The sequence below is a fragment of the Suncus etruscus genome, chromosome 1 (genome assembly GCF_024139225.1).
Source record: "Suncus etruscus isolate mSunEtr1 chromosome 1, mSunEtr1.pri.cur, whole genome shotgun sequence".
In the NCBI taxonomy this organism is placed as follows: Eukaryota; Metazoa; Chordata; class Mammalia; order Eulipotyphla; family Soricidae; genus Suncus; species Suncus etruscus.
The window spans coordinates 145,231,110-145,255,088 of record NC_064848.1 but is presented as its reverse complement, the minus strand read 5'-3'; the positions used below and the strand labels follow the sequence as shown (position 1 = coordinate 145,255,088).

General features: G+C 40.5%; 1 protein-coding gene across 1 annotated transcript in view; it reads left to right on the top strand.

Moving 5' to 3' along the window:
* Nucleotides 1-11,597: 11,597 nt before the first annotated feature.
* The window catches only part of MTPN (myotrophin), a 41,335-nt gene continuing 28,953 nt past the window's right edge, over nucleotides 11,598-23,979 (top strand). The window contains exon 1 of the mRNA XM_049776101.1: nucleotides 11,598-11,684. Coding sequence (XP_049632058.1) covers nucleotides 11,613-11,684 — 72 coding nt within the window. The 5' untranslated portion in view covers nucleotides 11,598-11,612. The remainder of the gene's footprint in view (nucleotides 11,685-23,979) is intronic.

Genomic DNA, 23,979 nt, shown 5'->3' with positions numbered 1-23,979 from the left:
CTCCTGATGGCCGCATAATATTCTATTGTGTATATGTACCACAGTTTCTTTAGCCATTCATCTGTTGAAGGGCATCTTGGTTGTTTCCAGAGTCTGGCTATTGTAAATAGCACTGCAATGGATATAGGTGTAAGGAAGGGATTTTTGAATTGTATTTTTGTGTCCCTAGGAGTGGAATAGCTGGATCATATGGGAGTTTAATTTCCAGTTTTTTGAGGAATCTCCATATTGTTTTTCATAAAGGCTGGATTAGACGGCATTTCCACCAGCAGTGAATAAGAGTTCCTTTCTCTCTACATCCCTGCCAGCACTGATTGCTCTTGTTCTTTGTGATGTGTGCCAGTTTCTGTGGTGTGAGATGGTACCTCATAGTTGTTTTGATTTGCATCTCCCTGATGATTAGTGATGTGGAGCATTTTTTCATGTGTCTTTTAGCCATTTGTATTTCTTCTTTGACAAAGTGTCTGTTTCTTCTCCCCATTTTTTGATGAGGCTATGTTATTTTCTTATTAAGTTCTGTCAGTACCTAAACAAGGCAATAATATTAACTTATCCCCTGACTAGTAAAAAGAATAATGATACATACTTCAGAACAAAGAAGAAATTCAAACATTTCTTGCAAAGAAACAAGAATCTTTAACTACAGGTACCTTACACCAACAACAGCTAATGTGCGAAAAAATTTCATCAAGTCATAGAGAATGACTCAGGGGTTGGACAACCTTGTCTAGAGCCCAGAGTCAGTCTTATGCCAGAAAACTTCAGGGGTAAGGTCTCCTTGTATTTAGGCCAAGGCTTTTTTTTTTTTTCCTGTTTTCCCCATATTTTGCTGGTCCTATGCAAGCAACAACAATTGCCACTCTCACAATTATTATTGTATTTTTTTTTAACTCTTATCCTTTAAAGAAAAAAAAAAAGCTTACTAAACTTAAAAAAAGAAAAGTGGGGCTGGAGAGATAGCATGGAGTAAGGCGTTTGCCTTGAGTGCAAAAGGTTGGTGGTTCGAATCTCGGCATCTTATATGGTTCTCCGAGCCTGCCAGGAGCGATTTCTGAGCACAGAGCCAGGAGTGACCCCTGAGCGCTGCCAAGTGTGACCCAAAAACAAAAACAAACAAAAAAGTAACTGTAGTAAAATGCCTGCCCCAAATACAGGCAGGGGATAAGAAGGTGGGGGGCATTGGTTGTGAGAATCTTGCACTGGTGAAGGGGGGTGTTCTGTTAAGGACTGAATCCCAACTACAATCATGTTTGTAATCATGGTGCTTAAATAGTTTATATTAAAAAGAAAAAAGAAAAAAAAGGAAATTCAAACATTTCTATAAATTATGCTCCCAAATAAACAGTTTTTCAAAGTCAAAATTTTCTCATATGTTTGAACTAAACCTCTATTCAAGTAAACTCAGTATCTCTCTAAAATAGAACTCTTTGCTTTCCAGCTAAGCAGGTCAAGCTCTTGAGGTTGTGGCTATAAATTTTACCTGTTCCGGGCCTGAAGAGATAGCACAGCGGAGTTTGCCTTGCAAGCCAATCCAGGACCAAAGGTGGTTGGTTCGAATCCCATATGGTCCCCTGTGCCTGCCAGGAGCTATTTCTGAGCAGACAGCCAGGAGTAACCCCTGAGCACTGCCGGGTGTGACCCAAAAACAAAACAAAAAAAAATTTTACCTGTTCCTTGGAAGAGAATTTCCCAAAAGGATGAGAAGTGATTGCCTGGAACTGACCCTCTACCTTTCATAAATTCACTCTATTCTCTTTTAACTTTTTGCTTCCCAGAGTGGGAAACATCACTGACTCCCCTTCTGACCCAGAAAGATCCAGGGATGGTAGTGGACTTGAGTACATTGGGAGATAACTTTCTGTTTGTACATTCAAGAGGTATATTTCCAGGAGGTGATGAATGATAATTTTTCCCTAAAACAGGGTGGTAGTTGGTTAAAGAATTTTGGGAACCTAATTGCATCATCTTAATGAGAACTTGGGAGAAATAAAAAAAATAAGACATAGATTTCTGTTCTGCATCTTTCTATTTCATGCCATTTAGCACTGCATTGTTCTTAACCAGACTTGAAAAGTTTTTCAGTGGCAGCTCACACTATTTTTCCTCAAGAAAATTCCTGTAACACATTCACCAGAGTGATCTAATTGTCAAGTTTTGTCCTGACTTTATCTGTCTTTTCCTACTTGCAAAGCCTTCCCAATCCCTGGTTCTACCAAGCCTGTAACTGCTGTAACCTTTATAATCGCTATTTCTTCTGCCTGGAATGCTGTTCCCCAAAAAAGTAAACACTAATTCTTCTTGTTGTATTAATATAAATTAAAGAGTCTTATTGTTGGTGTGGCTCAATCCGACTCCCACAGCCCCTATGGTCTGGCAGGTCTGAAGGTTACAGAATGAGGGAGGAGATATTCACAAGTCAGTCAGATGAAGTTCCGGGAGTCAGCTAGCTTTATTTCACAGTCCCTACTGCCATGCACACCTCCTCACATGGCCTCTATACTAAGCCTTTTCCAAGCAGCTACTTCCCTACTCCTTCTGTCTCTCTCAGCCTCTGTCTCCCTTTCAGCTGCTTTTTCCGGGCTTCCTAACTGGCTTCCAGGATGACTAACTCTCTTTGCTGATGCTACTGCTGATGCTTCTTTGATGATGCTCAATTGCTAATGCTGAATCTGATGCTGAATTGGTGATACTGAAGCTGGTGCTGAATGAAGCTGATGATAATGCCTCTCATACACTTCTCTCTCCAACTCTCCTTCTTATCCCCTTCTCTCTCCCCATGCAGACTCCTCTACTTGCCCCTTCCAGGTATGGGCAGTTTTGATCATTCAGAGGGGATAAATAATAAGTTGGGGGAGGGGATACCCACAACTCTCATCTAAGTCTCAGCTCAAATATTCTGCTCACAGAAAGGCTACCTTTGGCTACTTTAAATCAAACCTCTTCTTATTTTTAAGCTTTTGGGTCACACCCAGTAGTGCACTGGGCTTGTTCTTGGCCCTCTGCTCAAGAATCACTCCTGGCAGGGTTCAGGGATCATGTGGAGTGCTGAGAATCGAGTCCAAGTCAGGCATATGGAAGGCAAGTGAACTATCCACTACACTATACTATTTTCCCAGATCCAAATAAACTTGTCATTATTGGCACAGAATTCTGATAGAGTTTCTCAATACGATTCCATAACGTGACAATTTCCTGTACCTGTGACAACAAAGGAAGCAGGAAAGTTATCAAATATCTACCGACCTCTTTAAATAATGCAACACTGCAGTCTTCTGAAGAGGTCTTAAGAATCTTGTCAACTAATTAGTAGATATTTTGGCACCATTCCCAAAAGGCTAGTCATCGGGGCTAGAATGATACACAGAAGTAGAGCATTTGCCTTGCACACAGCCAACTCGGGACAGACCCAGGTTTGATCTCCCAGCATCCATATGGTCCCCTGAGCCTGCCAGGAGTGATTTCTGAGCAAAGAGCCAAGAGTAACCCCTGAGCACTACAGGGTGGGGTCCAAAAACAAAACAAAACAAAACAAAAAGGCTAGTCATCTTTTTTTTTTCTTTTTTTGCTAGTCATCTTCTATATTTGATTCAAGTTCGTTCCATGTGCCATAGTTGCAGTTACTAAATATAGTCATAGACGCCAAATGTTCTTTTATTTATCTTGTTAGTTTCTTAAGCTTAATTGGTCTTCAGGAATGGGAAACTTGTATAATCCAACAATGTCTTTCATTTCTTTTTTTTTTTTTTTTTTTTTTGGTTTTTGGGCCACACCCGGTGATGCTCAGGGGTTACTCCTGGCTATGCACTCAGAAGTTGCTCCTGGCTTGGGGGACCTTATGGGATGCCGGGGGAATCGAACCACGGTCCGTCCAAGGCTAGTGCAGGCAAGGCAGGCACCTTACCTCTAGCACCACCGCCCAGCCCCGTCTTTCATTTCTAATTGTAAACTGCACAACTGTTTTCTGATGTCTCTTTTCCTGTAGTATGTAATTAATAGTTATCAATAGGTATGTAGAGAACATACTGTCCCAGAGCAACATTGTTCTTCTCAAGAGTACACAATGGTTTTAGGATCTTTTCCAGCTACAGAGATATGAAACTAGAAACAAAAAAGTTGAAAATTTCACAAATATAGGAATATTAAACAACAGATTTCTGAACAATCAACTGTGATGAAAATGTCACATTCCTTCCATAAATGATGTTGAGTAGACAAATACAGGTCAAAGAATGAAGGTACAAAAAGATATTCCTTCATGCCTATCAATATTGTTAAAAAAAAAAAAAAAGACAAGAGGGGATGAAAGACATAACACAGACTAAGGCTCTGCCTTGCATGCCTTGATGCCTTGAATCAAATACAGGTTTGATCCCTGGCACCACATATGGTCACCTAGGTACAATCATGGGGACCCTGAGCATAGCTTGATGTGGCCCAAATGTCACCACCCAAAATGTACAGAGATAACAAGTGCTAAAAAGGATTATAGCAAAAAGGAAAACATGTAAGATTGATAAGAGTGGCACGGCCACTATGATAAACAGTATTGAGTTTCTCAAAATAATTAATTCTACCAGATGATGCATAGTCCTAGTTCTGGATATTTAACTAGAGCAATGAAATACAATATAAAAGAAATGACTATAACCCAGTGCAGCATAATTGACAATAACCAAGTCACAGAAACAATATGTGTGCCCATTAGCAGCTGAATGAGTGAAAAAACATTGTGTAGTTAGATTATAAATACATATACATGTATACACACAAAGTGGAATATTATTCAGCCACAAAAAAAGGATTTCTTATTATTTTTGGAACCTATATGGACCTTAATGATATTTATAAGTAAAATAAATTGGGAAAGATACATACTGTAAAATCAAAAAATTTATCAAACTCATAGAAACAAAGAGGGGATGAAGGGGTAATAGAAAACAATGAAGATAACTGAAGAGTATAAAATTTTACTAAAAGGCTAAAAATTTAGGAGATCTAAAATATAGCAGTGACTATATTAACCAATATTTGAATTTTTCAGAAAAAGCATAGGCTGTTTTATAGGAGAAAATACTGGACTTAATTATATATGTATAGAAAATATACATGGCTGCTAATCTATTGTGAATGAACCAAACCATGATACTAAAAGAAAAGGGGTCTAATGTTTGAAAGAGAGAGGAGGGAGACTCACGTGACAAGGAGGGAAGACTGTATATGATAAAACCTTGCCTATGTATGGGTTGTCCTACTTTAAGAGAGTTTCTTCCACAAATAATTTATTTCTGGAGATGTAAATCAAGGTATCCTGCATTTTTTTTTTTTTTTTGGTTTTTGGGCCACACCCAGTAACGCTCAGGGGTTACTCCTGGCTATGCACTCAGAAGTTGCTCCTGGCTTGGGGGACCGTATGGGACACCGGGGGATCGAACCGCGGTCCGTCCAAGGCTAGCGCAGGCAAGGCAGGCACCTTACCTTTAGCGCCACCGCCCGGCCCTATCCTGCATTTCTTAGGGTTATTGGAACAGTTTCTCCTGAGATCTAGACAGCTTCAATTGGCAGAAGTTTCATATACCAACATGGTATATGTTAGAATAAGCTTGTTTGGTGGCTGCAGATAGTACAACATACTAGGCTAAGGCAAAGATAAGGCATTTTCTATGCATGTGGTCAACTTGAATTCAATCCATGGTACCTCATATGACCTCCTGATCCCTCCCAGGATCGATCACTGAATACAGAGCTAGGACTAAGCCCTAATCACCACCATGTGTGGTCTAAACAGAAAAAGAAAGCACCCTACTTTGAACACCTTGGAAAAGACTTCCTCATACATTATGAAGAAGATTAACCTTAAGGATACATATTCAGTTTTATTTTTGGTTTTTGTTTTTAATTTACAAAAGCACATGCCCAAGGTAACTATGTGTGGGGACAAATGTGGAGGCTAATTGTTTCACTCTCTACATATATAAATTCTTCACTTTGTAACCCTGAAGTTTACACAATATTCTATGTTAGTAATATAAAGCCTAGGAAAAGTAAGAACCTGCTATTTGTTCTTAAGAACCCAAGTCAGGGCAGGTGACTTGGGTGACATGGGGAGTGAAGGAGAAATTTTCATCAGGAGAGAGAGAATACAACCATCTTATTCAACCACCTGTTCTCCCTGGGAAGTTCCTGAGGGAGTTCATAACATAGAGCCTGCCAGGTGCATCTGTGTGATGTGGGTGTCCCATCAATCCCTCTGGGCAGCCATTAAACTCCCCCGAGGTGCACTTGTTGTCACCTTGTGAGAAGGAACTGGGCCTCACACTAGAGCCAGGGGGTTGCTCATGGCAGGAAAAGGAAAAAGAGCCATTGCCTCTACCCAGATTTTTAAGCCTGCCTTTATCTTCACAGAACAAAAATAATTTCAGGACACTAATATTGAAGTAAGTATCTTTATTTGGGGAAAATGAGGAGAGGCAGAGAGAGAGTGAGAGAAAAAGAGAGTCTAAGGAGAGAGAGCCTAAGGAGAGAGAGCCAAGAATACATATCCCAAGTTGAGATGAGAGTGAAATTCTAGAAAAGAAAGTCTACCCTCTTAGTTTTGCAAAGCTGGATTCACAGTTTTATTTCAGAATGCCTCCACTTGGGGCTTTATATTTCAGTAATGGTCAACTGCCAGGGTATTGTTAAGAGGGAAACTTTTTTGGTGGTCCTCTTCCATATCTTTATCACAACTTTTTATTCCTATCAATCTTTCCTCTCCTCTCGGGATACAGGCTTTTTTAGGCTAATGCTGACTTTATATTTTAAAGGGTTTCTAGTCTTCATGCTTTAGAGCATGCTCCCAGAACTCATTGCCAGGACCCTTCTTGTCTACCTGCCCACTTCAATGACTTCTCTTCAAAAACAGTTACCAGGATATGGCCTCCAACTTGCTATTTTCTAGCCTGTTCCTTAAAGCTACAAGTTTACAGGGTGTTATCTGCCTTCTTGATGTCATCCCAATGTCATCATGTCATAGGAATTATTCCTCCCTATGATTCACTCCTGTGAAAATGAATCACCATCATTATAGCTTGCAGTGCTTCCTTTGTTACATACTCACTTGCTCCTAAGCCAGTACCATCTACTTACGGTTTTTGTTCTACTAACGTGTCTTTTCTGACAATTACTGTATTAGTCATGATTGGCCGAGTGTTGTTGCAGTAAGGAACCTAACATCTTAGAGAAACAAAAGTTGTTTTCTTTTTATGCATGTTGCAAGTTTATGAAAGGATGATGGGATTCTCACGTTAGTCCCTAAGGAGTCCAGTTTGCCTGTGTAGCTACAGTCTCACTGAATTCTGTAGCAGAGGAAACAACACTCTCTGAAGGGTCTTGCATTGGCAACTTAGCAACGACTCATATAACTTCTTGTAACTAATAGGCCAAAATTAGTTCATGACATAACTCAACTACAAGGAAGCCAGGAAGATACAAGTCTTCCTTGTGCTACAAAGGGCAGCCAAAAAAAAAAGAAAAGAAAAAAAGATACGTTTATTGGACAACATTGACTGTCTTCATAGGCAAACAAGCAAAAAATAATGAAAATATTTGTGATAGGTGAGATGGACAAAGGGGACAAAAGCTGAACGTCACGCCAGTGCAAACCGATGGCTCTATTTAAAGATGTATGTTGTTCTAGGAAGCTTCTTAGAGAAAGTAAAATTTTAACTGAGACCTCAAAGTTGTTAGCAAGAGTTAAAAGCATATTTCAGATAAGAAACAAAAAGCATAATGACCTGGGGGGTGGAATGAACCTGGAATTTTCCTAAAACTGCAACAGACTTTGGAAGTGAAGACACAAATGGTTGGTTGGTAGTGGGATGGGGAATGCTACAGTACAGAAGCCATCAGGGCCTGTCAAAGAGGAAGCTGAGGGTCTTCGCAAATAATTTATATTTTATTCTAAAATCAGTAAGAGGCATTGAAAGATCTGTAGACAAGCAGTGTGTGTTTTATTTATTTTTAAAAAAACATATAAGATGCCTCTGTGATGGATCACTGGGAAAGGGTAGGACTAAAAATAGAGAAACCGGTTGGTTAGAGATTAAAGCAATGCAGATAGAGATGACAAGGGTTAAGTGTTCAGATATACCTTAAGGGTGGCAGATTTAGTATTGAGGATGATAAAAAGTAAATTCAAATCAGCAGCAGTTAGTTAAGGATAAGTCAAAAACGTTTATTTGAGGATAGCAGAGAACTAAGCTTCAGGGAGGGTAAGTTAAGGTTCATTACCCTAAATGTTTTCCAAGGAAGGATCCACGAGTGTAGGTGTGGGTGTTCTTCCTGATAGAGGAAAAAAAAAAAACAGAGGAAGTAAGGGGAGATGACTAATGCATGAGATAATGGTCTCATGAAGGAGTAATAAGGTGAAAATGGTCAAGTAGAAAACTCAGAAGGTAAAGTAAGAAAATGTTCATTATCTAGGGCCGGAGAGATAGCATGGAGGTAAAGTGTTTGCCTTTCATGCAGAAGGATGGTGGTTCAAATACTGGCATCCTATATGGTCCTCCGAGCCTGCCAGGGGTGATTTCTGAGCATAGAGCCAGGAGTAACGCCTGAGCAGTGCCGGGTGTGACTCAAAAAAAAACAATAAAGCAAAAAAAAAAATGTTCATTATCTTTGACATAGGATATTCTCATTCTAAGTTTCTTAGAATGTGGTGGTTGGACACTGTGCAAAGATTGCTTCTTCCCATCTTATTTTAATGGACTCTATGTTGTTACTTTTTACAGACAAACCACTGATGAATGACATCAGAGAGAAGGGTTGGGAAAGGTAGGAATTAATTATGACTCATTAGTAAAGATAAATGAGTTCAAGTGAGATATTAAAGTGGAGAAGATCTTGATCAGTAATAACTACTGGAATAGGAAAAGGGTCAGCATGATTAAATTCAACTTGGATTTAGATAAGGTAAGTGAAAATTTAAAAAGGAGAATAGTGGTCTAGTGAGAGGAGCAAACAGAGTCTCTGCAGTGTCAGTGAAGTGAAAATTTACAATTTTGGTAAATGGTGCCTATGGGTTAGTTAGTGGAAATGTGGTTAGGCAAGTAGGGTCTGCTAACTGGCTATGACCTAAGTTAGGATTCTACCCTTCCACAAAGAAATAGATATGATCCTCAGAAGATGGAAGAAACTGTAGGTGGGGGATTTAAAAGCCCTGAGTTTTTCAAGCAGCCATGTTAAATGGGAAGAGGATCGATCGTCTTAGCAATGGTGAGGGACTAAATTGGTGTTTGCCCTGTAGAAGAAGATGGAGGTCTAAAAATGAAATGAACTGGGCTAGAGTTTGGCCAAGCATAGAAATCTCAGTCTCTTGTGTTTCTGGTTTTAGAGTCAGGATGGTGGCTGGTGTCATTCTGTAAAAGAGAGAGAGTGGGGGAGTGTAGAGGACAACTAGGTTTAGAATCTGGAGGAACACAAATCTTATTTTAGACATGGTACTTTTGAAACACTCCAATGAGAAAGGAGTTAAATATAGGAGTGGATCACATAAGAGAAATTTAGGGTAAGATAAAAATCAGGAGCTGTCAGTGTGATATAACTTAAAAATCACACAAGTAGAAGTGGGAGTTAGACAAGAAACAGGGCTCCAAGTTTTGTGTAATGAATTCCTCCTGGAGATTTTTCTAGAAATGCGTCTCTGCTAGAAATGTGGGTTGCATCTCCTGTGATCCAAAAGAAAAATGAACAGAACAACAATCAAAGAGCTGATAAATATTTGAATCCTCTTCTCTTTTGGTATGAAATCTCCCTCTACTTTCTATTTTTAATGATAGCTCTTACATATTTTGAATGACATTTCTTGAACACTATTTTGTTCTCATTTAACTCTCAGAAAACTGAAGAGAGGGGGTGTAACTTATCCATGATGACAAAATTACTAAGTTTTGGGTCCTCTTTCCAAAATCAAACAATTTGGTTGCAATGTCTATGCTCTAAACCCCTATATTATTATGACAAGAACAGTCAGCTAATTTGCTGTATTTCTTTATTGAGTGCCAAAGAAGAAGATTGTGTAGATACAATAGTTCTAATATATGGTTTCATTGCATTTCTCTGCCTCATGTGTGCATGTCTGCCTCACTAGGGCAGAGGTATCTGATACCAATGTCCCCAAATTATGATAGTCAAATGCCAGGAACAGCAGAATGGTCTTAAAACTTCAAACCATTAAAAACAAATGCACATAAAATTTGAGGAGCACCTTGGCTAGAACAGTTAGATTTGTACTGCCCCAAGGCATCAAACTCAATAATCAGTTTTGATGGTCATCCAGCTATGCACAAATTTTCCTACCACCTACTTAAGTTGTTCCTTCCAGCATGTAAAACTACCACACTAAAATGACACCAATGTCAATAGAACCGACCCTTGGTGGGGGACAAGAACTATTTTATCTCATCCTTTTTTACTCTAGTACCTAGCAGAATATGTTATGCAGTAAGCAACATTCTGGAAAAAGGATGGAAAAGGGATAATACAAGGAGAAAAAGGAGGGAAAAAGTGGGGATGGAAGAGAGGAATCAAAAGGAGGGAAGGAAGACAAAAGAAGAAATTCAAATCACTTACAGAAAGACATTTTTAGAAAGAAATAAACAAGCTTTAGTTTGTTTTTTTTAAAGAATGAAAAGATGTGTGATTTTGGTAGGGTTTTTTTTTTTTTTTGGTCACTTATGCTTTATTTTGTTTCCATTTTTTTATAAAAAAGTAAATGTTTTTATTTAAGCACTATGATTACAAACGTGCTTGTAGTTGGGTTTTAGTTATGAAAAAAAAAACATCCCCTTTTGGGTTGGTTGGTTTTAAAGGTGTACAGAAATACCCTAAACCCACTAGAAATGAACTTAACTCTCCCTCTTAGAACGCCCAGCTCTGAGCCAGTAGACATCCATCCATCCATCCATCCATCCATCCATCCATCCATCCATCCATCCATCCATCCAGTAGACATCCATCCATCCATCCATCCATCCATCCATCCATCCATCCATCCATCCATCCATCCATCCATCCATCCATCATCCATCCATCCATCCATCCCAGGCCTCGCAGCCCACCCGAACCGCTCACTGCGCCTGCGCACAGCGGCTCCCAGCCATCCATCCACCCATCTTTACAGGCCTCTGTCTCCCACCCACATCCTCCCAGCCTACCCAAACCGCTCACCGCGCCTGCGCACAACGGCTCCCAACGGGGCGGGGTGGCGAACTGGGCGGGCCGCCCGGCCGCCGTAGGGAGAAGCGGAAGAGGAAGTCAGGGGCGGGTCTTAGCGGGGCGTGAACCGGAAGTGCAAGCGAGCTCCAGCTTCAGCTCGGCCAGGCGGAACCTGCTGGGTGGGTGTCCGGCCCGGCCCGGCCCGCGAAAGAACTTTTTCCTCCCCGTTTCTCCAGCCCCTTCGAGCCTCGCCCCTCGCCCTCGCCCTCGCCCCGCCTGGCAGCCGCGTCCGGCCTTCTCCTCCCGCACCTCCTCCGCGGCCGGGTCTCCCTCGCAAAGGCGGCGGTAATTCGCCTGCCGCCACCGCCACCATCACCGCCGCCACCGCCGTGCCTGGTGCGGCCCGCCCCGCTGCAGGGATGTGCGACAAGGAGTTCATGTGGGCCCTGAAGAACGGGGACCTGGACGAGGTGAAAGACTACGTGGCCAAGGTGAGGTCCGGGGCGAGAGGGGGCGACGGGGGAGGGACGCAGCTGGAGGGAGGGGAGGGGAGACGCCCCGGCCCGGGCCCTGGTGGTACTTGGTGCATGCCCGACCCTTTGGGCATCTGGGGTCCGCTTTCCACCAGGGTTGGGGCTCCAGTTGATCCCCCCAGGCCGGCCCGAGCCTCTTTGGTAGTGGGGGGGGGATGGAGAAGGAAGAAGGACCAATCAAAAGGGCTTTTTTTTTTTTAGGGTCCCTGATGACCCTCCTGGCCCCTTGGAGGTGGCTGTTTCCCTCCCCTTCCACTTTTAGGCTTCTAGGCCCGGGCTGTTATTACTAAGATCGTTTTCTTTTTCTTTCTTTCTTTCATTTTTTTTTTTTTGACTGAGGCACATACGCTGCTGCTTCCTCCCATCCTGGAGGCTACTTGGAAGGAGTGAGCTGACTTGACTGCCTGACAACCAGGGAGAGGGTGGGGGAACGGTTTTTCCATCGCTTTCAGAACTGGCTTGCTTTTTGAATTAATTGTGCACGGGAATAGGATGAAAAGGCCAAACGGAACCCCTCGTCTTATCCTCCCCCTCCTCCCCAAAAGAAGGAGTTTGGAACCTCTGCCGTCCTTGAAAAGCTGAAACTTAGTAGCACGCTTCGCCTTGCAAGTTTGTAGCCCTGGGTGTGGCTCTGCGGGGCGTCCAGGCTGGGGTTGATGGGGTGGGGGTGGAGGGGAGGGAAGATGGTCTCAGATGGGCCCGCAAATTTGCAAACCCCCTTCCCCTCTGAGCTTCCTCATTTTAGGTCGAAGGGGAAGAGGGTGGTAGGAGATCAATAATAGCACCGCGAGGTTTAGGCCGCTGGGTCTTTGAGGCTGAAATATTTCCCCCATCAAGGCAGTTAGTCTTCAACAAACTTAAGCCCAAAACACAAATCTCAGTTCAAGTGCTGCAGTTCTTAGTTTAATTGATGTTCCAAGCTGGATGTTCCCGGCTTTTGAACATTCACGTGGTGCCTTATGAGAGCACTTACATGTGGCTGTAATATGGTGATGATCTTTAAAAAGAAAAAAAGTGTGTGTGTGCTGGGGGAGTGTTCCCTTGAAAATAAAAGAACAATTTTCTGACACCCTTGGAGAGCATCTTTGTTTCCGAAAGGATTATTCTAGCTTGGAGAGTGCCTTGCTCATCTTCTGAAAGTTTGAGAGCTGAAACTGTAAAGAGAGGACTACTAATATGGTGTTTTTGGCTCACAGATCTATGTTAGTCAATGTAGAGTTTCTGGGGATTGGGGGTTAGAGGAATGGAAGCTGCACACCTCCATGCCCAAGAGCTATTCCTGTATTTTTGTGCTCAAGGGGTTACTTCTGGTCATACCAGGAATCAAACTTGGGTTGCTGTCTGCAAGGCAGAAAATGCCCTACCCACTGTACTCTTTCTCCACCCCCAGATGTAGAGTTTATGAAGGCAGGGCTACTGGAGACAAATTTCTGATATTGTTTTCTCTGATTATACTGTAACAAATTAGATTTACTGAATGCAGGTTATTTGCTGAATTGTTAGCAATGAATTTTGATAACTTCACTGCCTTCTGCCCTATAGGCATTCTTTTTTTATATTTTTTTCAGTTTTGAAGGATTTTTTTAATTTTAATCAAAGTGGATTTCACAGTAATATTTTAGGTACATAGTGGTATTGAATCAGGGGCGTTCTCACTAATGTTATCCTCTCTCCACCATTCTTAATTCTAACTTCACTCTATATTCCATGAAAGATTGAAGGGATGACCCTTCTATTTGTGGTACACTTATGCTGAAAGTTATCACCATTAGGATTTTCTGTAACCTGTTTTTTATATACTAGAAAGACAAAAATCTGGCTAGAAAGGTATTACATCAAGTAGGCACTTGCCATGCATGCAGCTGGTCGAAGTTTGATCTCTCTCAAGTACCACATATGGCATCCTGAAACCCTGCTTGTAACCAGAAGCACCAACAAGTGTGACCCTGGCTACTTCTGAACAAATTCCAGTTACAAAGATAGCAAATGATGATGCCAGAAGTAAATTGCTGACTTCCAAATTTAAGACTCACTACATTGCACAATTTTTAGGATAAAAAGTCATTGTGAGAGGCTGGAGAGATAGCCCTTCACCGCTAGAGAAACAGTGGTGGGGTGGTTTGCTTTGCAATCAGCTGACCCAGGACCAACCGTGGTTCGAATCCTGGCATCCCATATGGTCCCCTGTGCCTGCCAGGAGCGATTTCTGAGCAGAGAGCAAGAAGTAACCCCTGAGCGCCACTGGGTATGGCCCAAAAACCAAAAAAAAAAGTCATTGTGAGACATACAGTACCAGGATTTCTAAAGCTAAACATTCCTACTTGCACTGAGTTCTAAGTCACACAAAAACATTTTAGATAAAAATACGTTCCCATAATGATGGGTTCATTTATTTTCAGGTAGTTTTTTAAATCAGGTTGTTTTGTTCAGTTTGACTTCGGATCAACCTTCAGGTTCTATTACTACCATATTTCCAACTAATTAACAAGGGACATGCATGATATAAAAGTTTAACCAAGAAAAAAAAAGAAAACATAAAGACCCGGTTTATACAGAATCGTTTGAGTCATTGCATGAAGACTGGTATTCGAGCTCAACTTTCTCATTACTCTTGTGCTCATCTTACTAGTTCTCCGTTATTAATTGCACTTTTTTACTTGCTCGAGCTTATCTCCAGAAATATAATGTCTGGATTGAAATGCCATCCAGATGCCATCCTACAGTTGCTGAGCTCCAGCAGTTTCAAAACCACTGAAATTGTAATTGTCTGGAATAATTTACATTTGTTACATTAAAAATCAGAGAATGTTTACCATACTGATCTGAAAACCACTCTTACTTATTTTGTCCATTTTTAGTGAGCACCTTTCAGTTTCTAAGTCTTTTGCCCAAGACTTAGAATGGCAAACTTTGGATACAAACAACACTCTGCAAGCTCAAGCATCTCTGTTGAGCAGACCTGTGAAAAGACTTTCATACTTTTAAATAGATGCAAATGACAAATAGCATTACCTTGCAGAAAGGTTATTTTGTCCAGTTGTCCAAGTGAAAGCCAGAAAGTAAGATATTCATAAACAGCGATACTGATACTCTTAACTCAATTTTCCTTCAGTTTGCTTCCTCTGGGTAACATTGTTTTATTCCGAGTCTTCCATTTCTACCTGTATGTTGATTTCTCCCTTTGGAATTAATAACTTTTATCCTCAGCTGAACCTTCTGCTCAGTAAAATTCCAGTTAAGCTCACCATTTTCCTCTTTAAGAACTGTATTTCTGTTGTCTCTTGGAGGTTGGGACCAGCTAGGAATGCTGGCCTTTTAGACCTTTGAGTTTGTTCCCTGGTCCAGGAGTCTTCATTGTGATTAATGACCTCACCCAGCCATTTGCCTAGACTAGAAAGTGGGAGGAGGGGCTCCCTAGATTTCTGAGTATACTCAAGACTTCTTTTTTATTCCTTATTCTCCATTCTTACATTTTCTACTTTAGATTTGCTGCTCTTTTGTTCCAGTCTGGACTGTATCTGCCTTTCTTTCAGGTCAACTTCTACATGTTAGCTGGAGGAATCATTCTATAATGTCTATCTGAGCGTGTTATCTTTTCCAGCTCCCCCTCTTTCACTGCCTTTAAAATACACTTGTGATTCCCCATTATTTATTTTAAAAGTGATAACTCAACTTGGTTTGACATTATGCCTTCCTTTCTATACTCAGCTCTCTGCATCCCCTGTGCCTGACACTGGGGTGCTCTTTCTTTTTTTGTTGTTTTGTTTTTGGGTCACACCCAGTAGTACTTAGGGATTACTCCTAGCTCTACACTCAGAAATTGCCCCCGCAGGCTCAGGGGACCATATGGGGTATCGAGATTCGAACCAACATCCTTCTGCATGCAAGGCAAACACCTTACTGCTGTGCTATCTCTCCAGCCCCTGGGGTGCACTTTCTTATAGAACTATGTGTATTATTTAATCCTGCTTGACCAAATATATTTGCCTCATTCCAACCCTGACTTTCTGCTTATTCTCTTAGCTTAAATTGATCCTTTTGTAGAAAGATTCTAATTTCAAGTGAAGAACAGCCTTTAACGTTTACTTATCAGTATTAAGGCACAGTTCATTCCCCCAAGCACTTTGCAAGAGTTGCCCCTGAGCACCACAGAATGTGGCCTCCAAAAAATAAAAATAAGAAAAGGTTTCATTTTATTTATTTGGTTTTTGGTTTTTGGGTCACACCCAGCAGCGCTCAGGGGTTACTCCTGCTTTACTCTCTGAAATCGCTCCTGGCAGGCTCAGGGAACCATATGGGATGCCAGGATTCGAACCATTGTTCTGCATGCAAGGCAAACACTACCTCCATGCTGTCTCTCTGGCCCAGGTTTCATTTTTTTAACTTAACTATGATTAGAACTATATCTCTATAAGTCTTAAATATGACTTAATAAGTCTTTAAATAAATATTAAATTAATTTAATTTTTAAAAACTCATAGTATCCACAGGGATTAATTTTTATAGAAACTTTATAATTGCAGTTGTATTTAATCATGTTATAACATATTCATAATTATGACTATATAATACAGATAAAAGTTAAACTGTTAGTATGCCTTAAGAAACTAAAGAAACTATAGTATTATTTCTATTCATAGTGGTTTAATGCTGTGTACAGGTTATTATATTTACTTGCCCTATCAATCCAATTGCCATTCCTGATTTAGAGAATACAGGAAATTGAGACTAATACTAAATAACTTGCCTGAGGTCTTAAAACTTGTTGAGCAAAGAAACTGAGATTTTTTTTTTTAAGTTTATTTTTATTGGTGGGGGCGGGAAGTCACACACAGCATTTCTCAGGGATCATTGCTGATGGTGTTTGGGGGAACCATATTTGATGTCATTGATCAAACCCAGGTCAGCTGCATTCAAGTCAAGTGCCTTAACCCCTCTATTCTTTTTTTTTTTTTGGTTTTTGGGCCACACCCAGTGGTGCTCAGGGGTTACTCCTGGCTGTCTGCTCAGAAATAGCTCCTGGCAGGCACGGGGGACCATATGGGACACCAGGATTCGAACCAACCACCTTTGGTCCTGGATCGGCTGCTTGCAAGGCAAACGCCGCTGTGCTCTCTCTCCGGGCCCTGAGATTTTTTCTAACTTTGTTTGATTTCAGAGCTCCTTCCCATTGTGAGTTAGCACATCATCGAGCTTCATTTCTCAGTAATGAGAGTTAACGTACTTAGGCTTCTGTATTATTGAATGTATCCAAATTAAAAAACAATCACGGCAGAATAGTAGTTAAACTTTGAGACTACTTGTAGGTGTGTTTTCTGTGGGGTTTTTTTTTCTTGGTGTTTTGAGGATTCAGCCCTCTTAGTTGGTAAGTGCCTGTAAGCATCCCTTTATAGTCTCCAGCAGGTCTGATACATGTGTCCTATTTCACTTGCTGTGAAATAGTATACATCAGGTCTCTAACTTCATTCTCTCTGAGCTGTCCTTCCTTTCTCTGGCCCCCACCTTCCGTACATCTGCTGTTGACATCTTGATAGTTCCCAAAACCAGTGTTTTGTGTACCCTTTTAGAGGGTAGGGTCTCATCAAGCTATGTAAGGTGTCATCTAAATAACTTCCTTCTTTTCAGTGTCATCTAAATAATCTAACCTTAGAAACTGTGTAACTTGGGTCTGGCGCTTAGTACAGCCAGTTTGTCTTGCATGTGGCCATCCTGAGTCCTATCTCTAACCTTCCTGATGGTCCCTTACTACCAGGAGTAATTCCTGAATGCAGAGCCAGGAGTAACTCCTGGGCATTTCTGGGTGTGACCCTCCTACCCCCAATTAAAAAAAAGGAAAGAAGCTGTGCTATCTAATCTCCCACAGTATAAGTTACTTTAAGAGAGGACACATAGGGGCCAGAGAGATAGCATGGAGGTAAGGCGTTTGCCTCTCATGCAAAAGGTCATCGGTTCGAATCCCGGCGTCCCATATGGTCCCCTGTGCTCGCCAGGAGCGACTTCTGAGCATGGAGCCAGGAGTAACTCCTGAGCACTGCCGGGTGAGACCCAAAAAAAAAAAAAAAAAAAAGAGGACACATAGCACAGCAGTGTTTGCCTTGCAAGCAGCCCATCCAGGACCAAAGGTGGTTGGTTCGAATCCCGGTGTCCCGTATGGTCCCCCGTGCCTGCCAGGAGCTATTTCTGAGCAGACAGCCAGGAGTAACCCCTGAGCATCGCCCGGTGTGGCCCAAAAACCTCGAACAGGTTTTGTTAAGTTGTGGAAAAAGACCACCAAGAATCCAAGCAAGGCTCTTTCCCTTGACCTCCAGTATCAAAGCCCCGGGTGTGTCCTTTGGAATATCCCAGCTAGAAACAACTATAAAACCACCTTTAGGAAGCTATGCAGGGCACATTCTCTGTCCTGGAGATGGGCCAGCTTTTCCGCCTGAGATGCTTTCATTCTTATGGCTCTTCCCTCTTTTTAGTAGCAGCACTTCTTCACAACACCTCTGAAAGCCATAAGATGATAGCTTTTTTTCCCTTTGAATAGGTGAGAAGTGATTCTTGCTTCACTTTTAATTTCTTGAATGAGGAAATAAAAATTAACATTTGTATTTTCACTGGATTTGTTTATAGTTTTTATTTTCCTATTTGATATTTGGCTTAATTTTATGATTTGTGTTTCTTTATAGCAAAGAACTTCAGTTATTAGCTTGTGTTTTGAAAATTATTTTCCCTATTTGCCTCTTGACTCCATGTCTTGTTCTTTGTGTTTTAATAATTTTAAGAACTTTAATAAGCACCAGATTTGCAAAAAGTATTCATAATTTTAGACTTACGCTATTAAGTACTGATCCCACCAGCAATTTCATTGCAATGTTTTCGTCCTTCTACACCCCCACTCCCTCAACCTTTCATCTTAACAGGCACTTTTTTGTTTTGTTTTGTTTTGGTTTTTGGGTCACACCCAGCAGTGCTCCAGGGTTACTCCTGGCTCTATGCTCAGAAATCGCCCCTGGCAGGCTCGAGGGACCTTATGGGGTGCCGGGATTCGAACCACTGTCCTTGTGCATGCAAGGCAAACACGCTACCTCCATGCTATCTCTCTGGCCCCTTGACAGGTACCTTTTAAAGTTGAGATGGGACCATAGTAGTAGCACAGCAGTAGGGACTTTGCCTTGGCACTGTCCTGGGCTGACCCAGGACAGATGTGGGTTTGATCATCAGCATCTTATATGGTCCCCCGAGCCAGGAGCAATTTCTGAGCTCAGAGCCAGGACTAACTCCTGAGTGCCGCTGGGTGTGGCCCAAAACAAAAACATTAAAAAATAAAGTTGAGCTGTTACAATTTGGGTCTCATGGTTTCAGTTTGACTCTGGTTTGGATATTTAGTGCTTTCATTTTTTTGGTACCTCAATCCCTATGATTCTCCCCCATTGTTTCTTATCAGTCTCTCCTCTCTTTTTCTCTTCCAGTCTATTCTTTCCTTTTCCTCCCTGTTCTCTGAGGCCCAGGATGATCTAGGCATCCCCACTCCACACTCCACTTTAAACCATTGCATTCACTCATCTAGTTATTCTAAATACCACACACCATATATAAGTGTTAATCATCCTGTGGTTACCTTTCTGCTTACTTTCAAATGGATGCATTTACATTATACGTATGTATATATACATATATCATATCTTCCTGGTCTACTTATCTGTCCTTGGATATCTGGGTTAACTCTAAATCTGTTATTGTACAGAGTGCTGCAATGAACGATGTGGTGCATATTTCGCTTTGAATGAATGGTTTTCTGTCCTGATGATAGATACTCAAAAGTGGAATTGCTGGGTCATTTGGCAGTTCAATTCTGAGGTTACTGAGATCACTCCTTGCTGTTTTCCATGGGGTCAGACCAGACAACTTTCCCACAGCAGTGAGTGAGAATTCCCTTTTCACCACCTTCCTGCCAGCACAGATTGTTCCTTGTGTTTAGATATGTACCATTCTCTCTGGTTTAAGATGCAATCTCATTGTCTTGGTGAGAACTTCCTAAAAAGTGATGATAAGCATTTTTTCATGAGTTTGTCGGCCATCCATTGATCTTCCTTCTAGAAAGGTCTGTTCAGTTCCTCTTCCCATTTTTTTGATGGGGATTTTAGTTTTTGTTGATCTTTTGCATATTTTATGTATTTGTTTACTTATTTTTTGTTTTTAGTTTTATCGATCTCTCCATTTTGTGGCTTTGATTTTTATTTTCTTATAGAGACCTATTTAACACTTTTAAGATTTTTTTTTACTACTTGCATTTGAATTTTAGGTTCTTTGTCCTTCTGTTATTGAATTCTTACATTCTTCTTATTGAATTAAGGCATTAATTAGGAATATAGTTAATTTCTCTATCTGTATTACAATTTGCATAACATTGTGTAATTCATCTTTATTCACTGCTGCAAATATTATTTTATCAGTATTTTTTCAGTAAATTTGGATTTCTTACACCTTATATCTGACCATACTGAATTGTTTCAATGATTATAGCTTCACTGTATATCTTACTTTCTTTATTTTTAGTGGATTTGGTTTTAACCCAGCTAAGCTAAGGACGAGATAAAGCCATGTTCCTGTTTTTATTTCTAGCCCTTGCAAATTATTTCTTTAAACTTTTTTTATTTTGGGGGGACAGGAGAGATAGCATGGAGGTAAGGTGCAGAAGGTCGGTGGTTCAAATCCTGGCATCCCATATGGTCCCCCAAGCCTGCTAGGAGCGATTTTCTGAGCATAGAGCCAGGAGTAACCTGAGCGCTGCCAGGTGTGACTCCCCCCCAAAAAAAATTTTTTTTGTCCACTTTTGGCCCCATTGTCTCAGGAAACATATCAAAATTGTTTGAACCTAACTATTCAAACTGTAAGTCCTAAGAAACAGTACGTTGTTTTGTTCTTTTTCTGGAATGATGGCTTGTGATCTCAGGAACATGTTTTTTGGTTTTTTTTATCTTTTAATTCTTGAATCATATTATGAATGAAGGATATGCTACGGTGTAGAAATAATCTATACTTGAGTATAATGGGGGGAGGGGTGATCACAGCCAGCCATACTCAGCGCTTACTCCTGGCTTTGTAGCCAAGTATCACTCCTTGTGGGGCCCAGGCACCTTTTGGGGTGCCAGAGATTGAACCCTGTCAATTATGTACAAGAATAGTACCATTCCCACTGCATTGTCACTTTGCCCCTTTCCCTCACCTAAATACTTAAAACAGTAAAATTGTTTTATAAAATCACAGCAAAACTGAAATTCAGCATAGTATGGTATTACAACAAAGGCTACTAATAATACTGATAATGTAAGTGGGAAATAGAATGGCATATATTTTCCTTTTTGTAGGTATATCTTTATAAGTTCTTCTGATAAGCTGAGAAGATTGGTTAAGTGCAACCTTGAACTTAAAGTTCAGTTTTACCTACTTTTCTCATGTTTAATCAGAGATGGACCAAAAGGAAAAGCTTGGAGGGTTGGCAGCTCTCAACTCCCTTCCAGAAATAACCCCGAAGCAACACCAGTTATAAACCCTTGCCCACTCTCCCCAAAATAAAAAAAGCTTTTCATACATATACATATACATATATACATATATATATATATATATATTTGGGAATCATACTTGGCATTGGTCAGGGCTTACTCCTCATGGTGCTTGGAGATCATATGGTGTGCTAGAATTAAAACTGGTTCACATCCAAGGCATGCTTCCTGCCCTCTGTAGTCATTATGTTATGTATTAGAAGGATTTTTATTTGAAATATTATAGAAAGTAATATTTTATACTTAGTTTTAAATTCTGGTCACATGAAAACTGAAATTTAAAGAATTGTAGGTATTAAGCATTATACCCACAAATAGACATTATATCACTGTTATTTAATATTGGTGAAACCACAGTAAAGAGCTTAAACATTGACTTTGGAACTAAATTCTCTAACTCTTTGGGTGTGCAAGTTAATTAACTTAGAACTTGAATTTCTCGGTTGGAAAAATTAAAATGATACTATAACACCTAAATAAGATAAACTGTATTATTTCTCATTGTATGGTGTCAACAAATGTTAGTCATTGTTACTGTTAATAACAAATTGGTTTAGAAGAAAATTACTGGGGCCGGAGAGATAGCATGGAGGTAAGGCATTTGCCTTTCATGCAGGAGGTCATTGGTTCGAATCCCGGCGCCCCATATGGTCCCTCGTGCCTGCCAGGAGCAATTTCTGAGCCTGGAGCCAGGAATAACCCCTGAGCACTGCCGGGTGTGACCCAAAAACCGCAAAAAAAAAAAAAAAAAAAAAAAAGAAGAAAATTACTGAAAGATCTAGTTCACCTTAATTTTTAGTTAGGAAAAAATGCAATGATAAAGGACTTGATGACAATTAGATTTAAGATTCAGAATTACTTTTCTTGAACCTGAGTGTTTTATTGTTTTTCATTATACTATAGTGTTTTCTAATAAATGCTTTACATTAGCCATTCTACTTCAATTTTCTTTCCTGTCCATACATCTTGGTTAAATGTCTGCTTAATCTTTAATGCTTTAGTCTTAGCATTTATTGTTTGTTTGGTTGGTTTTTTGTTTGTTGTTTTGATTTTTTGGTCACACCCGATGGTGCTCGTGGGTTACTCCTGGTTCTACACTCAGAAATCGCTCCTGGCAGGCTCGGGGACCATAGGGGAAGCTGGGATTTGAACCACCATCCTTCAACATGCAAGGCTAACACCCCACCTCCAGGCTGTCTCTCGGGCCTCTAGTCTTAGCATTCTCTCAGGCAGAGGAGTTGGGCCACACTCAACTGCAGTGCTAGGACTGCTCCAGGTTTCCACTGAGCTGAGTGAGAGAGTGAGAGACCTAGCCCTTTGAACTATCTCTTCATCCCCTAGAAGCAGTCCTTGACTGTGCAGTTGATCCCCTGGAGATGCCACCATAATATTTTGTGCAAGAGTTTTCTTTGTGTGCTTTGTGTTCTAGTTATAGAGTTTCTTAAACTTGAAACTATGGGTTCTTAAACTTAGGTTTTGGAGAGTGGAGGCTTAAAAATCTTGCCTCCTGGATATGTGTCTGTGTTTTGAGTGTTCAGAATTAGTTTTTTGATGACTGGCTTTTAAAAACAGTGCATGCTAGCAAAGGTGTAGATCACTTGTTATCAGTATTTAAATAGTGCTTCAAACTTGATAACATAAATATACACTATTTTCTAAATGTTTATGCATATCTTGATTTAAGATAGTATTAGTATTAGGGGAGGGAATCTAAATTGTGAAGCCTCTTATGGTGTTTTTGGAGTTCCCTACTATATAGGATGAACCTTAGTGAAATAATCGCACCACCACCCAAACCAGCAGATAAAAAAAATTGCTTTTTCCTGCCCACACTTAGCCTACGGCTAATGGGATGCTTTTATCTGCAACTGACACAAAGACTTAGGCACAGTAAAGGATTTAATAGCAACAATAAAAAGATAGTATAGTATTGGGAGGCAGCTCATTACCCAATTTGAAGCTCTACTACATACAAAGCCATGGTATTGGAATAAAGACAGACTTTCAGACTAGTGGATCACAATAGAATATCCAGTGACAAACTCCCAAGTATATGGTCAGCTAATCTTTGACAAAGGAGCCAAGAACTTGAAATGGAATGAGGGAGGACAGTCTTTTCAATAAATGGCATTGGAACAATTGGATAACCATATGTAAGAAATTAATAATTGATTCATATCTCACACCTTACATAAAAGACAATTCAAGGAGAGGGAGGAGTCAGTTCAAAGTGGATCAAAGACTTTGTGGTTAGACTTGAATCCATAAAGTTCATAGGCAGAACACTCCAAGACTTAGACCTCAAAGGAATCTTCAATGATAGGATGCCAATGGCAAGGACTGTAGAATCAAATCTGAATGAATCAGACTAAAAAGTTTATAGCATAAGAAACATGAGCTACAATTAAAAGACAACTGAGTGGGAGAGAATATTTGTACTCAGCATATCAAATAAAGGGTTGATATCTAGGATATACAAAGTATTCACAAAGCTTAACCCCACAAAACCTAAAAACCTCATCAAGAAATGGAGAGAAGAAATGAACAGAGGAAGACCAACAGATGGCCAACAGGCACATGATAAAATGCTCATTGTCACTTATCATTAGGGAATTCCAAATCACCATTCCAAAACACCATTGGGCTACCAATCTTGCACTAGTGAAGATGGCACATATCAAAAATACTGGGAATTGGGGCCG